This window comes from Microplitis demolitor, chromosome 6 (assembly GCF_026212275.2).
Source record: "Microplitis demolitor isolate Queensland-Clemson2020A chromosome 6, iyMicDemo2.1a, whole genome shotgun sequence".
Taxonomy (NCBI): Eukaryota; Metazoa; Arthropoda; class Insecta; order Hymenoptera; family Braconidae; genus Microplitis; species Microplitis demolitor.
Window position 1 is genome coordinate 4,362,978 of NC_068550.1, and position 19,297 is coordinate 4,382,274.

General features: G+C 26.8%; 1 protein-coding gene across 1 annotated transcript; it reads right to left on the minus strand.

The window, feature by feature from the left end:
* Positions 1-2,297: 2,297 nt before the first annotated feature.
* Positions 2,298-14,813, minus strand: LOC103574143 (voltage-gated potassium channel subunit beta-2). The gene is made up of 9 exons (XM_014441829.1): positions 14,695-14,813; positions 12,860-13,083; positions 8,457-8,673; positions 5,572-5,699; positions 5,151-5,357; positions 4,950-5,044; positions 4,709-4,765; positions 3,255-3,482; positions 2,298-2,399 (listed from the first exon to the last, which is right to left on the minus strand). Exons 1-9 carry the CDS (start codon positions 14,811-14,813, stop codon positions 2,298-2,300), a joined length of 1,377 nt encoding a protein of 458 aa, XP_014297315.1.
* Positions 14,814-19,297: the final 4,484 nt, after the last annotated feature.

A 19,297-nucleotide genomic window follows, 5' to 3' on the forward strand; every position in this document is an offset into this window, starting at 1 on the left:
CATGACCAATAATTACAGAGTATAACAAATTTAAATGTATCGACATCATAAAATAAAATGATTCTTATGTAATATAATTATTGTGTAAAAATTACCCCGTACTCAATTAGTATATGACAACTAATTACATGAATTTTAAAAATACATAAATTTGGTGTAGAAATGCATCACAAAATTTTATTTAAAGTTTCTAAAACTTTAATAATTATTATTGATTTATTTATTTATCGAATTTATGTTATTACAATTTATATACCCGCCTACGCGATTCATACGTGAGCAATGTTTTAAAATTACTTTTTATTGGAGGGATATATTTAAATGGACTCTGTGATCGTCGTACACCAGAGAACGTTTCATTTTTTTTTCTTTTTTCTTTTAATAAACTCGTTTCTTGTTTATTTTAAATAACACAATTAACATCCCAATTTATTTATCCTTTTTGTTACAATTTTCGTCGATAATCTGACAATCAGAGTTTTTATAAATTTTTATAATGCAGTTATAATCTAATATTTATTTCTGTTTTATTTCTGTTCGCGATTAATTATCAAAAAATGTAAACGATTATTATTATTCGGTATATTATTATTATATTATATATTTTTATCGATCGTTTAAATTATATTTTAGTTGACGCGTGATTCGTTAGTATTCTCGCAGCTTATAAATTAATAACCCGTAGAAATCCCACTGGGTACAAAAGTGGCGATTGATCGCCACTAATTTTTTTATTTTTATTTTATTAACGACTTTCATGAACTAAAATTGATTGATGTCGGCTATAATATGGGTTATATATATTTTTTAATGTATGTACAGATTTTTAACTGTAAAAAATTTTCGGAGTGAACGCAGATTAAATCCGGAGTAAATGACTGTTTATTTATTTAATTCCCTTGGAGTAAATTTCACTTCGAGACGGAGTTTATTTTTATATAAAAACTTTGAATCGGAGTAAATATAGAATTAAATAAAATCCAGTTCACTCTTCCTTTTCTCCGTATGCGGAGTGATTTTTTTTAAAACTCCGGTAACGTAATAAATTTGGGTTTAAAATAAAATCCGTAATCACTCTGAATTGACCCCCAATTTTTTACAGTATATATGATAAAAATATATGGAAAATATATAAATCACATTTTTTTTATTGGATAAATTTTTGAACGTAAAAATTTATGCGTTAAATTTTTTTTTAAATAGCAAAAGCTCATTAGTAATAAAAAATTAATATTTATTATAGTTATGGATTTTTAAAAGTGTAAAATAATTAATTTTTAATTAAAATATTTTATATAATATTTTGACAGCTAATTAGATTTTATGAAGCGCGAAAATATTAAACAAATGATTCTTTTTTTTTTTAAATTTATCTTTAGTCAATTTATATATATATAATATAAATGTGCCCATATTATTACCCCAATAAATTTATTTCCATGAAAACCCGATATTTAAACTCTATATAAATTTTTTTTTTAAAATTCAAATTGTTAAATGCTTATCCAATATCTACAATAATTTAAATGCAGCGTTTAATTTATTTAATAATCATAATCGTATCTGATTAATTTTTAATTATAACTATTTTTATAACAAAACTTAATAATATCACCAGTTCTATTTTATTATTATTTATAATCGATAAACTACATAATAATTTAATAATTTTTAATCTAACTATTTTGCTTGCGTGTTATTTTAATTGTAAGAAGACAAATATCGGTATTATTTTTGTTCCTTTATGAAAAATTGCGTACTCTTTTTTTTTACGTTATTATTATAATTATAATTATTATTATTAATCGTGGTTTGCGCATATAAATTATTTTTTACAAATAAAACTGCGAAGAAAAAAATTTATCTTCATTTGGACAATACTGTATACACATGTGTACATTATTATTATTATTGTTATTAATATTATTATTATTATTGATTAAAAATTCGAATATCAATAGTTATTATTATTATTGTTATTATAAATACCTCAAGTGACCCGGAATATTGTCGTGGGTTTGGTAACATCTTTCAATACAAAGTATTATTATTGATGATAGATTTAGTAATACCGAAATTACAAATCTGGGGTAGGGCATTAAGCCTGTAATTGCCACGGTGCCCTGAGTATAACATCACCACAGAGTGCTTGTTGCTATTAAAATTCATTGTATTTCACAAAATGATAGCTTATTGGTCATTTCTTTGTCTTGTTCATTGCTTTGTGCAGTTTCACTTTTGGGACTGCCAGCTCCATCCATACTGCCCCCAGCACTTCCATGGGGGCCTGCCGATTGTCATCTGAGTGCTAGTGTTGAAATCATTGGTGGTCGGGACGGTTTATTTTCTAGTATCCTTTCAATTTCGTTCATCATAGTTGAATTTAGTTTTGGTATGAGCTATAAATATATTTATTTATTAGTGCATTAATTCTTTTATCCGTTACAATTTCATTATCAGATAGAACAATATTACATATAGTTAATATCGTCAAGAGAAGATGGTTTGGAAACTGATCATAAATGGATCATATATCATGATTTTTTTGTCTAAAATTTTCTTAGGTCTTTGTATGATCTATCTGCTACTTCAGTTCCATTTATAATCTTATATATAAAGCTCACCCGATCATATGGGAACATATATGATATCAATTGGTCATGCTCTTATGCGATTTTTTATGATCATATGTAATTTTACATGACCATTTGTGATTGCGTATGCCCATATGTAATTATATATGATCATATGTGACTTTATATGATCATATATGAACCTATATGATTATATGTAAGTGATTCTATATATCATGTGATCATGTGTGCTCATGTTTGAATTGATAAATGAAGATTGTGTATATAAACTTATATCTGATTATACATCAGCATATATGATCATATCTAACTATTTTTTCTCTTATAAACTCTACATTTTATGTCACAAAAATAATCTCTAATAATTTAGAGTAAAAAACTTATTTTATTTACAATTAACTAACTTATTATGCAACAGATAATTTTTTATAAGCTGGCTCTAGAACTTTTGCATCAAGAAATCTTTAAAGGTGAGCTCACAATTTCCAAAACGCCTGCTCATCATCGTCATAATTTATTATTATAATAATATTCTCTCGCTTGACATTAAAATGTCATTAAATTGACATTATAATATTTTTCCACCTCAATAGAACAGAGTTTTTTTTAAAATCCAAGTGGTGGTGAATATTTATTATTAAATATTATAATAAAAAATACCTGCAGACTTTGTAGACTTTCATAAAGCTGTTCGATATTTGACGCTCCAAGAAGAAGGCACTGAACGCTTTCATTTTTTAGAGACCACGCTATTGCCAGTTGCCCAAAGGAACATCCTAATCGATCAGCAAGCGCACAAACATCACGTAATTTGTCCGATGGTTTACGTGGTGGTTCTTCATCCATTGGTCGTTCTCTTATTTCAGGTGTCATTGGATCCCGACGACTCTGAAGATTTAATTGTCATTATTTATATAGATTATTTATAATCTAATATAATTTTTCATTAAAAATTTACCGTTCAAATCTACTGTGGGTTTTTATAAAATAAAGAGAAATATTTTTCAAACAAAAAAAAAAAAATTATAACTTAAATTATAGTAACTGAATTTCGAAAAAATAATCGGGTTGAATTATTTGAGTAACTAAAAAAAAATAATTTTTTCTGATATCTTTACAAATTTTTACAAAAAAAATTTAGAAAAATTCATTCGACTAATTAATAAATTGAAATAAAAAATTAGCATAATAAATTTTCCCATGAATTTTACGGTAAAAACTAATGAAAAATTTTCTATTTATTAAGATCACTATAGTAGTAGTCTTTCCACAGAATCATGCATTTTTTAAAATAATTCTAAGTAAGGTAAGTATGGGTATTAATGCAGATGCGTATGATACTGCGGTTGACAATTTAAAGTTAATAATTTAATGGATTATAATTGATCAAGCAGAAAATTTTTTAATTACAGCTCAACAATGAAAAAATATACGCAAGAAAAAAATAATGTCTAAAAACCATAGAGATTTCTATAATTAATGTGACCGAATGCCCACGGGTTCTTACTATCGATTTATATGGGTTCCTATGGGTTTTCGCCTAAATTTCAATCAAGAATACTCGATATAGAAAATTTTTTCTAAGCGATTTTGACAGAACTCCATAAAAATTCATTGATTCCCATGATGATTTCGGCTACTCCACATAAATTTCTATAATGAACTTGGCCGAATATCCACGGGTTTATAATATCCGTTTCTATGGGTTTTATCTGGACTTTTATAGGGATAATTGATATAGAATTTTTTTTCCATGCATTTCTATGGATCTCCTTATTTTTTTCATGGATTTTAACGGATTATAAAAAAAAACATCAATATCTTTCATTAAGGAGTGACAGCAAACGAATATACGACCCAAGAAGAATTCGCGGGAATTTAACTGATTACTGAACATCATTATCATTCATCATTTATTAAATATGAAAAAAAAGATTGATACATCGATATATATTTGAATATTTAATACCCATATTTACCAAATTTTATTTTTAAAAATAAATTTAATAATTTAAAATTTTACTAATAAACTTTTTAAATTTTAAACTCTACAAAAAAGTTTAATGGAAAGACTAATAACAAATAGCAACAATAAAAACAAATAAATAATATACTTCTTTGTATAATGATTGTGTTTCATCCTCCGTCCAACTAAACGACGAGTATTTATTCTGCAAGTAAATCACAAGAAATAAAAATAAAAATCATATCATTTCTCATGGGGATGAAAAAAAAAAAAAATAATAATAATAAACCAAGAATATAACTTTTAAACTTAAATCAATTGCACGTACAATTTATATGGACATAAAGTAAATTAATAAATAAAGTTTTAATATATATATATATTTTTACCTTATACGAAGATCTTGAAAGAAAAGAAACTCCGCAGTCATCGGGTTTTGAAACCATACCAATCGTAACGGTTGACCACGCCATCAAACCGACGCCTGGAAGCCAATTGAGAAGATCTAATACTTTAGAATAACTTTAAGACAAAGTTGTAATTAGTTTTATTTAATGTCTTAATAATACGTGACTGTTATAAATAATCACCAATTTTGTTGTACAATTCCGGCATATAAAGTTCTGGTTTATCTCTATAAAATAAATGATACTCTGCTTGTTCAACTATCGGAGTAACACAATTAAATTGTCTGCAATTCGAGTAAGCCTCCATTATCTCAACTGGCGACCATCTTGATGTACCCCAATACATAACCCATCCTCTATTTATAACATAATTCATAGCTCGTACGATTTCTAAAAAAATTAATACCAACGAAAAAAAGGATCTAAAGAAAGTCTAGATAAAATAAAGGTTACGGGTAAGATAACAATTAACTATTTAATGTTAATAACTTTTTAGTCAGTGGTTTCTGTGACACTATTTTGTCATCAGCTGTGACCAACGCTAGTGCATTGCATACTATTGATTGTTCTGCGTAGAGAGAACATCCGCAGAATTTTGGCTTACCTTCCATTGGACACATCGGATCGACCTTGTGAATCATGACAATGTCGATATACGACAATTGCAGCCTTGATAGGGACGCCTGAACGGTTTCGATAATATGTTTCCTCGATAGACCTCGGCCCTCACTTCTACGACACATTCATACAATTATGTGTTAATGTATAGTATTTATAATTTTAAATCTTATTATAGAGACCGACACATGTACGGAATTTATTTTACAGTCGGCTACCCTTTATAAGCCTGTTCTTAATAAGCCGCTTCTCTTCAAAGAGCAGTTGCGGAATTAAAAATAACTTTTTCTTGACCACTATATTGAGATTTTACCAGGGAGTCTTTAATGAGTCTCCGATAAAATTTAAAAAATTTACTTAATTGTCGTTTGAAACAAAACAGCAGTGGAAAAATGAAATTCCAAGAAAAATTTCCCTACGTCCGCTAGATCAGACTTATAGCGTGTAGTCGACTGTAACCCGAATTCACTTCGTCACTTGGGGTTGTGGAATTTTTTAAAAAAATGACTCCGCATACGGAGTAAATAGAGAATTTTTTTTTTTCAACCGAGTAATTTCGGAGTGATCTGAATTTTTTTTCAATCTGAATTCACTCCGATCGAGTTTTAATATTAAAATGAACTCACTGTGAAGTAAATTTCACTATGTGGAAATTAAATAAATAAAAACTCATCCGCTTTGCATTCACTCTGGATTTAATTCGTGTCCAAAAGGAAATTTTTTACAGCGCGATCGATTACCCCGAAAATTTGATGAAATAAAATATTTTTTATGAATAATTTTTATTTATTTTGTCAATACTATAAATTTTTGACTGCCACGAAGTGCCTGGGGTAAAATGGGCACCTAAAAAATTTTTTTTTTAGTATCAATTATTTTTAAAAATCATTGATTAATTAAATATGAGAGAAGTAAAAGCAATGATGGTAATTAAAACCGCAAAAAAAAGTTGATATTTTTTTTTTAACCTTATTAAGCCTTAAAAAATTTTTTTATAAAATAATGATAGATTTGTTGGAAAAAACTGGAAGTGGATTGACTTCAGTGCTTGAAGCCGGGAGAATTAATTACACGCTCAAGTGTCTCATGTTGCCCCGGTTTCGAATATCAAGTGCGCGGTAGGCAAAAATTATAAAATTTTCCACTTTAAATTTTAATTATGTATATTATTCAAGTATAATTAAGTGCAAAAAAAAAATACGAGAGACAATCAATAAAAATCTTATCAATGATAAATTACAATAGATTTTTGATAGATATGATTAGAAAATAATTAAATTTAGATCAAGGTCTTGAGAGTAGCAAGTATACATTGTTTATGATTGTGATTATTGTAATGAAAATTTTTCACAAGACTCTTTAGTTCAACTGATTGCACAGCTAATTAGTTATTCTCTTGAAATCTAAGTTCAAGTGTAACTATGATTTTTTATGTAAATATGAAAACAATAATAATAGACGAATAATTGTTAAGTTGGCGGCTATTTAGATGCAAATATTTATTGATCCTCTGTAAAATAGCTGAGTAAATTTGCTTTTCTAAGTGTTCATTCTAGACTTGTGATGTTGTGTCAATATTTAAATAGTTATATGCCCAGCATGTTTGTATCAATATATATTTCATGTTACATTGTAAATACTTGTTACGACTGGTGAATAATTGTATAATAATTAAAATCTTAAATCAGACGTAAATCTTCAAATGGACTTCTTAAAGAATTTTCAAAACTCAATGCTTTCTTTTCAATTTTTTTTTAAAACCAATTATAGAAGTTCTTGATATTTTATTGTTCAAGTTAAAAATATAATTGTGACATTGATAAGTATCTTGAAGAAAAATTATTGTACGAAGCTCTTGGGTCAACGAAATTCCGTGCATACAAATTACGCAATAAAAAATCGGGGGGGGGGGGGGGCAGAATTTACTCCAACGCTTGTTCTGGACTTTTTTTTTGAAACGAGTAATTTCGAAGTGACGCGGATTTTATTTCAATCCACATTCACTCCGATCTGAAATTTTGATTCTTAAGTAATTTCATATTTAATAGAAATGACTGTTAATGAGAAACATAATTACAATAAATAATTAATTCAGGTATTAATAATTAAACATAAAATATTACAATTTCATACAATATATTGTGAAAATATTGAATTATTGACAATTTGTGACTCAGTCAAATTCTATTAATTATGCAAAGTGAAAAGTCTATTTCTTTAAGTTCATAAGCGTGAAAATTTTTATTATCAGCTGGTTTTATTTTTCAAAAATTTTTTCGCATAAATATATGGAAAACCGAGTTCATAATTATTTCCATACTCAATACAAATGTCAAAATACAAAAGACCTACTCACTATCTATTAGTAATATTTTTTTATAATTAATATTTTCTAAACTCCCTTTCCGAGTGAATTTCAACCCGAAGTAGAACGAATAAATAAAAAGTCATCCGCTCCGAAAAATTTCTACAGTGTATTCCTAAAGTTTTTCTCATTAAAGCTGCACTTTAAAAAATTGTAAATGATCACCCAGATAAATTTTTAGTAAAAATTACCCAAAAAGTTTGATACTGTGAGGACTTGGTAAATATATAAATTTTTCCATGTACATTGTAAAATATACTACTCGATAGCATGTAAATTAAGTGGAATTTATAGTAACAATTAAAAATTTAGTTACTGGCTAGATGTCCTTCCAGTAATTTTTACTTAAAGTTTCTCTGCGTGTAGTAATAAATTTATTTTGAGTTATTGCAGAAATTCAAAATATGTGTGGGTGAGTGTACAGTAGATTTGATGATTAATTAAGTGCATAACATCGTATTAGCGTAGCAATTTCAAGGACAGTTAATGTTAATACCGTAACTTACTTGGTACTCCAGTAGATTTTAGTGGTGACAATGTAGCTGGAGCGGTTCCAGCCGCGTCGTAAGAGAATCCGACCAAGTTGGATTTCAGCCCTATGACCACTGTGTGCTTCACTAAGGTCGAACACATTGATACCACTGTCATAGGCCAAGGCCACAATGGCTTCTGCAGTTTCCTCACTAGTGCATCCACCCAACCCACCGAATGTTGTCCATGTACCTGCATTAACACCAAAGAGAACATTTCTCGGTATACATATATATACTATATTATATTATTGACAATGTCTATGCCTATATCTATGTCTATGGTCTCTATTACATACATATGGATATCCATACATGTCACACACTCTATATTTATCAAGTACCAGATACTCGTATTGATTCACCTCTGATAGAGATGATGCATACATACAAATTCGAGTGGTTTATCCTCTCAATATTTCTAACCTACTTCAATGTAGTTCGGTATATTCAAAAGTCATTACATGATTATTGGATTTATTGATACTTGAAATCTATTGTTATTTTATCTCAAATATTGACAGCTGTTAACATTTTCAATACCTCCATACATGGGTGATTATAAGCCATTGTGATTCCACGTCTCAGAAATAAATATTTATTTTTCCATTTAAAAAAACCAGCCGAGCCCAAACAAATTATTCGCGCGTAAAAATTTATACTTGGGGGATTAATTGTTTTTTTTTTGTTTCATTTTTTTCATGCCGGAAATACTCATATATGTATTGCTAAATTTTCAATGGTTTTCATTTGTATGTAATATATATATATATTTTCAATCAATCCAACAATAAATAGGAGCAAAGTATCAAGTACTGGGATTTAAGATAAAATACAAACAGAAATGAAAGTTGGAAAATAAATAATTGAAAAAAAATGATATTGAGTTTAACAAAGTTATTGAAACTTTTGATTGACTATTCATATTCTGTATAGATATAGTATCTATATAAAAGTTGAATTTTTCAAGATATATTTCGGATAATATAATTAGCTACCAATTGATTAGTTATTGAATATTAGAGAAGAAAAAAATAAAAATACAAAACTTAGTTTTTAATTATTGAAAACTGAACTTTATTTTTATAATTGATTAACTATAACCGATAATTTGAAATTGGTTTTATATTTTTTTCTTGAAAAAATATCATCTTCTAGTATTGTCTTTTTGTATTGCTAAATCTGTGGCGTATTGATTAGCTATAATCGAATTGCTGAACTGAATGTCGCAAGTGATTGAATGGTAATATTTTCTATGATTTTAATTTGCAGTTTTATTATTTACACTGTAAAAAGTTAACAGAGTTAATTCAGAGTAAAATTAACTTCGAAGGAGAGTTTGACTTTCCGGTCGAATTTTGAAAATCCGGTTCGGAGTGAATTCGGATTTAAATAAAATCCGTAATCACTCTGAACTCACTAACGATTTTTTACAGTGTGTACACAGCAAACAAAGATTTCATGTCACGGAAAAATTTCTACTTATCTTAAAAAATTTTTGTTTTCAATTTACAATACAAAATATTTTTCGCGCCAAAAAATTTTTTTTTTATATATATAAATAAAGTGTAAAATGACGTAAAAATAATTGATGAAATAGAAAGTAATTTTTATTAGGTTTTAAAATAGCACTAATTAATAAAATATAATTTTGGTGTGATAGGAAAATACATTTATATGTAAATTCGTGGTGGAAATTATCAAGTAGGTCAAATTAATCCTCTGGTATCCGGATGATGCCACATGCCTGTCAATCACGGGTCAAATGTTATACATAGTTTAATTTATCATCATAAACTTCATAATATTACGTGTAATGATAATTAATTTAATTATTATATTGCAATAAATTAGGTGTGAATTTTCACTTTGTTTCCAGCTCAGAATTTAAAAAAAAAAAAACTAAAATTTTCCCTTATTTCGAAAAAATTATAACACCCTTTAGTCACAAATTTTATTTTTAAAATAATCAATTTCTGTTGTTAGTCGGAATCTCTAATCAGAGAACCAATAAATTTTCAAATTATTTTCCTTAAAATTTTTTTATTTTTTTTTAGTAAAAAAATATCATAATAGCAAATAATAATAATAATGAAATTAATAAATTTGTGGTTTGATGGTCTTATTAAAAGTAAATATCGATATTATTGTATATGAAATAAAAATAAAAAGTAACATTTGTTTAAATATAGTGAAAACAGTAGTTTGTATATAATACTTGTCAAAGTGATAAAAATGAAAGTAGATGCCAATATTCAAAGTTAATTTTATTGACAAGTGAAAAAAAGAAAAAAATTCAATATAATAGAGAACCATGTGACATTATTGTACATTTGATAATACATATATTACATACACATGTATTATATACATGCTATATATGTACGCGTTTGAAATAATAAATTTCAAAAGAATTTACCAGTTGAATTTTATATTTTAAAATTAAACTTCATTTCAAACAATATTCTGTTCATTATATATGAAATGGGAAATAAGAAATGATAATAATAAAAATATAAATAGAAAGCTAAATAAAAAGACATGGAGAAAAAAAAGTAGATTGCACAGGGGGCTTTCTAAAGCGACTTTACGCTTTTACAACTTTCAATCGATACCTCTTCCTCTTATCTCAAAACTAAGAAAGTAAAAGATAAAAAAATAACATTTAGAAAATCAACAAACATTTTTTTATATTTTTTTTTTATTACTTTAAAAAAAGCTTTTAGTATAATCAAATTTTCTGTTATACCAAAAGTTTTTAAAATATTTTATTTTACACTTCAATTTCAAATTAATTAATTTTTTAATTCATGCAATTTTGATATTTTTTTATAATTAAAGATTTAGATGTCAATTTTTTTGTTAATATTTAAAAAAAAATATTTTTGAATACTCAAATCGGACTTTATGTTGAATGATACGACTTGTAGTTTACTGATAATTACAAGTGCCTGTCCATTTAATTACCCAGGAAATTATTTTACAAAAAATTTATGATCTTTAAGTTAGCAGACAATTGACAATTTTCGAATTTTTTTTTCAGTTTAATTTTAAAAAAAAAGTAAATAAATAAAAAAATGCACATGTAGAAAATTTAAAGAGGTTTAAGTGCAATTTTTTAAAATATTTTTTTTTTTAATTTATCATTTTTAAAAAAATCATAAGGCGCCGGCGAACTTAAGTATCATAAAAATTTTCGACGTCAATTGACGAGCGATTTCTCGAGATCTGACTAAACGTAAAAATGACGGTCATTTTGCATTACTGTACAAATCTGTCTCATCAATATCATATATCCAATGTATACTTGCTATAGCATAAACTACCACTTAATTACTACACGATGTAACTAAACAGTAAAGTGTTTGTTCAACGTACGATAGCACTATCAGATGTTATCAAATCAGTGAGTATGATCATGAAATAAATTATGTAGTAATTTAATGAATAATTTAGACTGTTGTTACTAGAATTAACTACTAGAACAGTCACTAACATCTCGGAGAAGTTATTCTACAAATAGATGACACAGACAATCATAATTTTGAAAAAGCGATTAGTGTACTCTCTAAAAATTAAGTAATGGAGTTAAATTCAATGAATATGCACTGGAAACCAGCCTCACTGTAAAAAATTTTTTACTTCTATTTTTGATCGACTTGTCATGAAAAATTATAACATTATTCAAAAGAAGTCTATTCCATAAAAATGACAAGCTAGTGAATGAATAATTTTGTTAATTTACGAAGTCTTTCGAAAGATATCGTGTTAACTCGTGTTAAATATAATCCGTATATTGAACGATTTAAAATAATCCCAGATTTATTTATTAGAGTATCTTCTTAGTATACTTTTGATACCAAACAAGTGCATTGCAAAATCGGTGCAAATGATTAAGGTAGCTGTTGCGTGGAACCATTTTCCAAGGATTTGAATGAAAGTTCTCTTGATTTTCATTTTAAACACTACCTTACAGCGAGTATATCTCACAAAATGTTTTTAGCGAGGGTAGAGCGCACTCAACTCTTCGCGCTTGAGGTGTGCCATTTAATAATTTGGAGGAAAACCGACACAATGGAAGGACTAAACAAGTTATTAATTCTAGAGACTTTTACGCGTCGAGTGAAATTTATTTTTAACAAATTTGACATCATTTATAGTAATTTTGATTAAAAAAAAATTCTACATGCCCCATCTTACCCTTATTACGTTGTGTTGCTTTAAAAGTCAAATTAAAATGACAGCGATTTTTTTTTCGAAAATGTGCTTCGCTCTTATATATATTTATATAAGTAAATATATAGTATTACTGTTTTAATTAACATCCAAGTCTTGTAAATATAAATGAAAAATAAAGTAAATAATATATAAATTCTTACCTAACCCAACGTTAGAAACACGGAGACCACTTTTACCCAAGTTGCGGTAACGAATACCTGGGGATGGATGTTGTGAACGTTGGCTCTGGGACGTTATGCAACTCGTCAGTAGTTGTTCTTTTGTACCTTGCTGCGTTGTACTACAATGAATCCCTGAGTCTGCACCACCGTTACTACCATTGAACTCTTCCATACAATCAAGACTCGCTATAGGAGCACGACACCTACAATAATACCGTGCGATTGTTAAAGACCTTTTCCAACACCATCAGTGAACAAACTTTTTATTTTTTTATCTTAACAAAATGAGGTTAAGTATAAATCAATTATGGCGGTGAATAAAAATACCATGTTATTTTTTATAGGTCGTTGATAAAGATTTTTCTTTAATAAAAAAAAAAAAAAAAAAAAAATGAAAAAAAAAAAAAATACTGAAATTTTCACGGCATGCTTGGTTTAAAGTATAAAGTAAAACCGACAGCCTAGAGCTCTGACTATAACAAGTCGCGTTTGAAGTCTCCAATTAAACTCCGTCACCCTGAGTCTCAGTTGTCACACCTCTTCGTGCTCAAAGTATATTTTAGACTGGTGTCTTAAGTTATAAATATATTTATATTTGAATGCATTAAAAAACTCGAATAAATTTTTTGTAGCTGTTGAAAATTTGAGCTCTTTATATTGATTTTTGAAGCATTTATTCCATTTTTTTTATCTCTTCGAAATAGGAAATAAATTTACATTTGAATATTTGATATACTGCCATGTCATAATAATTTGTTATGAAATCACACGTGTTATATTTATGTTAAAAATTCGACCATCTACAAAATCGGTCTAATTTTTCTTAACAGAGTACACTCAGAAAATTAAATAATAGGAGTTACTATCTAGTTATGGTAAAAATTTCTACTATCTATCAGAGTAGTTACCATCCTGATAGTAAATATTACCATTCTAATAGTAACTGTTATCATCCTGATGGTAACTATTATGAAATTTATTGCAGAATTTATTGTTATCATCCAATAGTTGTTAATTATATTAAAAAAAATTATAACACTAACTAATAATAAACACAATTACTTAATTTTCTGAGTGTACGTATGCGCCAGAAGTCTAATAATTGTCGAAATTTGTGTTATTATCAGTTGTAGAAAATCTATAAAAAATCGGGACTTGTCATCGAAAAAATTTATTGAAAATCGACATAAATTAGGACTTGTTATCTTCCACAAAAATCTGCTTGTTATATGCCAAGAAATTCGGAAAAATTCTGTAGGAAATCGTGACTTGTCACCTTTAAAGAGAATCTATTAAAAATCTATAACACTCCATAAAAAATTGATCTTGCAACCACTTTATATGAACACATTGAATGAAAAAAAAGACCAGAAAGTGTGAATCACTTGTACCTTTTTTTTTTTTTTTTTGTTTGATTATTTTTATTTATTTTTTTTCTTTTTAACTTTTCGCTTTTTTTTTACTCTACGTTTTCTACTCTACATTGTGAACAATGCTCTTTATTCTTTGTTGAGCTAGTGAGAACGTCATTTGTTCTTACTTTTATTTTTTTGTTTTGTTGTTTCATTTCATCCACTTCACTCTCTAATAGAGGTACGTAATGTAGTACTGAGTTGAATTTTCCATGTAGTTTATATGAATAAAAAAAAAAAAAAAAAAAAACAACATGACATCTTGAGAAAATAATAAACCATATTTTTTATTCAATTAACTTTTTTTTTTTTATATAATTTAAAATTTAATTTATTTAAAAAAAAAAAATTAATTGTATTTTTGAATGGTTAATAATTAAAATAATAAATTTAATGAATTACCGATAAATAGTGGGCAGTGGATATGAGTCGTCGTCCTCCATACTGCTACTTGCGTTATTATTGGTATCATTTCCCGCAGTTGAAGTATTTGCAAGATTGCATAGCATTAATTGTGACATAACTAATTCTAACGGCTGTGATTCTGCTAACGTGCACCAGCGCGTGCTTACAATTCAGTAGTGGTATGCACATTCGTTTTTAATTACATCCAATTGCCCCAAACTCTCCGCAGTTTAAATCACCACGGATCTATTTAAATATAAATATACAATTATTATTATACTTTTACTATCACCAATTTAATTTTATGATAAATCAATTTTTTCTTTATTAATTTAATTGTAATTTCATAGTCAACAGCTAAACCAACTTTAGTCCTGTCATGGGCAAGGGTAATTTTGACCCCCTCCACTCAAAAAAAAAAAAAATTGAAACTTTTTTGAACATGAAATTGGGTTTTGAATATGGGTTCAAAATCATTTTTTGATTATATATTTAAAAAAAATAAAATTGTGTCTCATTATTATTTTGAGACAGACATTAACCTAAGTTGACCCATAGTAGAATTTTTGAATATAAGGTTTAATTAAAATCTAAAAATTATTTAAATATTTTTTTTATATTTTATTAAAAAAAAAAAAAAAACTGAATTTACAAAGAATATAAATAAATAAAGAAGTTAATTAAATTTTATCAGAGAGACCGAACTACTGCAGTAATAAAGGGTCAATTAACTTTTGACATTGAACGAGAAAGATTTATTACTTGGTAACTATCTAGGCCTACGATTTTAATCTGATATATTCTAGTTTGTAATAAAAAAAAAATTTTGTTTGTATAATTAATGAGATTTTTTTTTTAATTGACAATAGTGAAAATAAAATTTAAATTTTAATATTTATTGTTACAAAAAATTTAATTTCAAAATATTAGAGGTGCGAATAATTCAAAATTACAAATAGTTTGAATTATCGTAAAAATTCGGGTTTGAAAATTATGTGTAAATTTTTTATGATTTATTAGAAGTTAGATAAAAATTTCATGTTCAAATTTTGAAATTTAATCAAAAAATGTGAAAATTTTCGAACTATTCGAAAATTGAAGAATGATATAAAAAATTTATCAATAATTTGAAACCTGACGTATAATTGACAGAATTCGAATAATCGATTCGAATACTGTTCACACCTCTCTACAAAATATATAAATAATTTAGATATTTGTTGTCATATTTACTTTGTTAAATTATTGGTATAAATATTTACATACAAAACATCTTGGTAACTCATTAGTAAATTCAAATCATCCCTGCTCAAATATGTTATTATACAACACAATGTTAAATATAGCTTCTAAACAGTAAATAGTAAATCAATACCTGAATATAATGCGACAATTTATTTATAAAACTAATAAAATTGAATTATTTCAAAAATGTCAGTCCTAGTTTTAAAACACAATAAAGAAGAAAAAATTAAATCGTTGCGGGTGAAAAAATTTAGGTCATATTAAACTTCGAAATGTTTAATACTGAAAATATTTTCCAAATCAACTGAAAAATAAAATTCAAATTCAAATATTTTTTATTTCAACAATAAAATAATTTATATTGGTAAAAATGGGCACAGTTTTTTCAAAATCTTAAATTTTTCTATGAATAAAATTTATTTTTCCATATTTTTCTTTTACTAAATTTCATTTCAAAATTTTTCCAAATTCAAAAAAATGATTTATCATAAAATATAAAATAACATTACTAAAAATTTTCTTCAGTATCTATTTTACCCCCCCTCCCCCCACATAATTAAACAATTAAAAATTACATACCCAATTAACAAGATAACGAATTCAAAATATCATATCCCTCCTCTTCTTTTTATTGCAAGTACATTATTAGGCACTATTTTATTGAAACATTATGAGGCACCCATAAAATATTATTTATTTTAAATAACTCACATTTAATTATCAAAGTACTTTATTATAATAAATACTATTTATTTAAATTATTTTATTCCATTGGACACTTATTATTTATTTACATAAAGTCTGGTCGATATGAGTCGGATATGTGATAATTTAACTAATTATTTTTACTAATAATAATAATAATAATAATAATATTATTATTATTACTATATAACAATGACCGTAGTAATGATAATAATTAACATGAATAATTAATATATTTAATGTATGACAACACGTTCACCAACAAACCGTCAAAGAACAATAGACATTTGGTAGCGCGTGACACTCTTAGCCGTACAACAAACCATTTAAAGTTTTCGGTACTTTAACTCCTATACATAATGCCAATAATAATAATAATAGTAATAATAATTGTAACAGTTCATAATAATCACAATAAAATAATTAAGACGACGTCCGCACGTCACGTATCCCACGTCATCTTAATTTTAAAAAATATAATAGACTTTGAAAAATTATGTACAACTAAATAAACAATATCGTGACTGCGGCACCAATATATATATCTATATATATATGTGTTTTTAACGTCAATGTTTTTTCACCACTTCAACATTAGCCATAAAAAATATATACAAAAAAACCCAGATTTATTTACAGCCGTCATTTTATTTATGAAAAATAATTTATTAATGATAAATAAATAAATAATTGTTATTATTATGCTTATATTAGTAACACATAGAATACACAAATATACATATATGAACGTAAAGAATTAGTAAAAATAATAATTATTTTTAAACGGCAAGTGTTGTGCTCCCTGCCACGGTAGGCAACACTGCGCGGTCTTCAGGTACCGTATCAGGGGGTGGTTGGTTTGTTCATGTCGTAAGAGGGGAGGGGCTCGATTTTAGTGGGGTAAAGAGTAAGATTAGTTTGTAAAGGAGTGCAAGAGAGACAGTTATTCAAGGTAAAATAGGTAGGGGGATTTTGCAAGGGCGCATGACTTGTCTGCATCCAGCGCATGGATCGACTCTATTCACTCACTTATAGTTTCTATCTTTCTTTTAATTACATATATATATCTATATGTATATGTATGTATATATGTATGTATATATATATATATATATATATATATATATATGTATATTGATGTACAAAACTTAACGCATTTATGCAGATATCGAATTATCAATTTAGGGGTGGAAAAAAAAATTCGTATGATGATTATGATTATTTAGGTTCAAATCTTTATTTTTTTAGTTAGTGGTAGTCATCTGAGTCATTAAAGTTGTCGTATCGTCAAACGGACCCCCTTGAGGTGGAGAGGCCAGGGTATTTGCTCGACGAACCAACGGATTCACCGGCAACGCCGCATTGCAGATCCAAACGCTGACGCGCGTGCCACACCGTCGCACACTGCACACTCTCACTAACACTTTTAAAACACAGCTCTGTCTGCACTCATTGGGCCTTTTCTACTTGACGTTCTGTTAAACTTTATTATGTTATATTATATTCATTTTTTTATAACACGATCAACGTTCATTATTGTCGAAATTCGCTTCTATTGAGGAAAACCGATTTGGAAGTTAATTTCAATGGATATTTTAAGTTGAGGTGAATTGGAGGAAAAATTTTTTTTGGATAATAAAGTATTAATTTGGGGAAAAGTTGATGGTTGAGTATTTTATTGTGTAAATATATGAGTAATTGTAGTTGGGAATTTAAATTATTTAGTAGGGATGTGTAATTAGTGTTCGGATCGAATTTTATTATTCGATTCGTAGTAGGAAATTAATAATTCGAATTTTTTGAGAATTTTCAAAAATTCAAATTATTCGTAAATTTTCTAATCTTATGTGAGTTTTTGAATTATTGGAATAATTCAAATTATTTTTGAATTTTTGAATTATTCAATTCAAAATTGAATATTTGGTTTGAATTTTAAATATTTTAATTCGAGTCATACTTGATAAATTTTTAAAATTTTGTTACGATAATTTACGAATAATTTGAATTTTCAAATAATTCAAAAATTTTAATTTTAAATTGAATGTTAATATTTGATTTAATAATAATAATAATAATTCGTAAGACCACATTATTTGTATACCTCAATTATTTATTTAATTTCATTAAAATGAAATGAAATAAATTTTTAATTGCTTGTATATTTTTTTTTTAATCAATATTAATTATTATAATTGCTACTAATTAATTTATTTGTTCATTTTTAAATCTCATATTTTATTCAATTAAATTATGTTATTTTATTTTATCATATATTTGTGATAATTAATAACTCATACATGAATTCAATTATTTATTATTATCAACCAAAAAAAAAAAATAATTTTGTATTCAAAAACATGTTTTCAAAAATAGATAAATGTAAGCTATGAAACATGTAATAAAATTTTTTCTTTATAATAAAGGCATAAAAAAAAACAATAATGTAACGAAATACGTTTCCGAGTACTGTAGAATGAGAATATGTATCTGATGGTGTATGGGTATGTTGAGGGTACTACCTGCAATTTTAACCCGTTGACCCACAGACCGAGTTGGGCGAATTCCCGGATAGGATAGAAACGAAATTCTTCCCCCAGTTGAGAATGGTATACAGAGAATGAAATGGATGCGGTTACGGGGAATAGGGAAG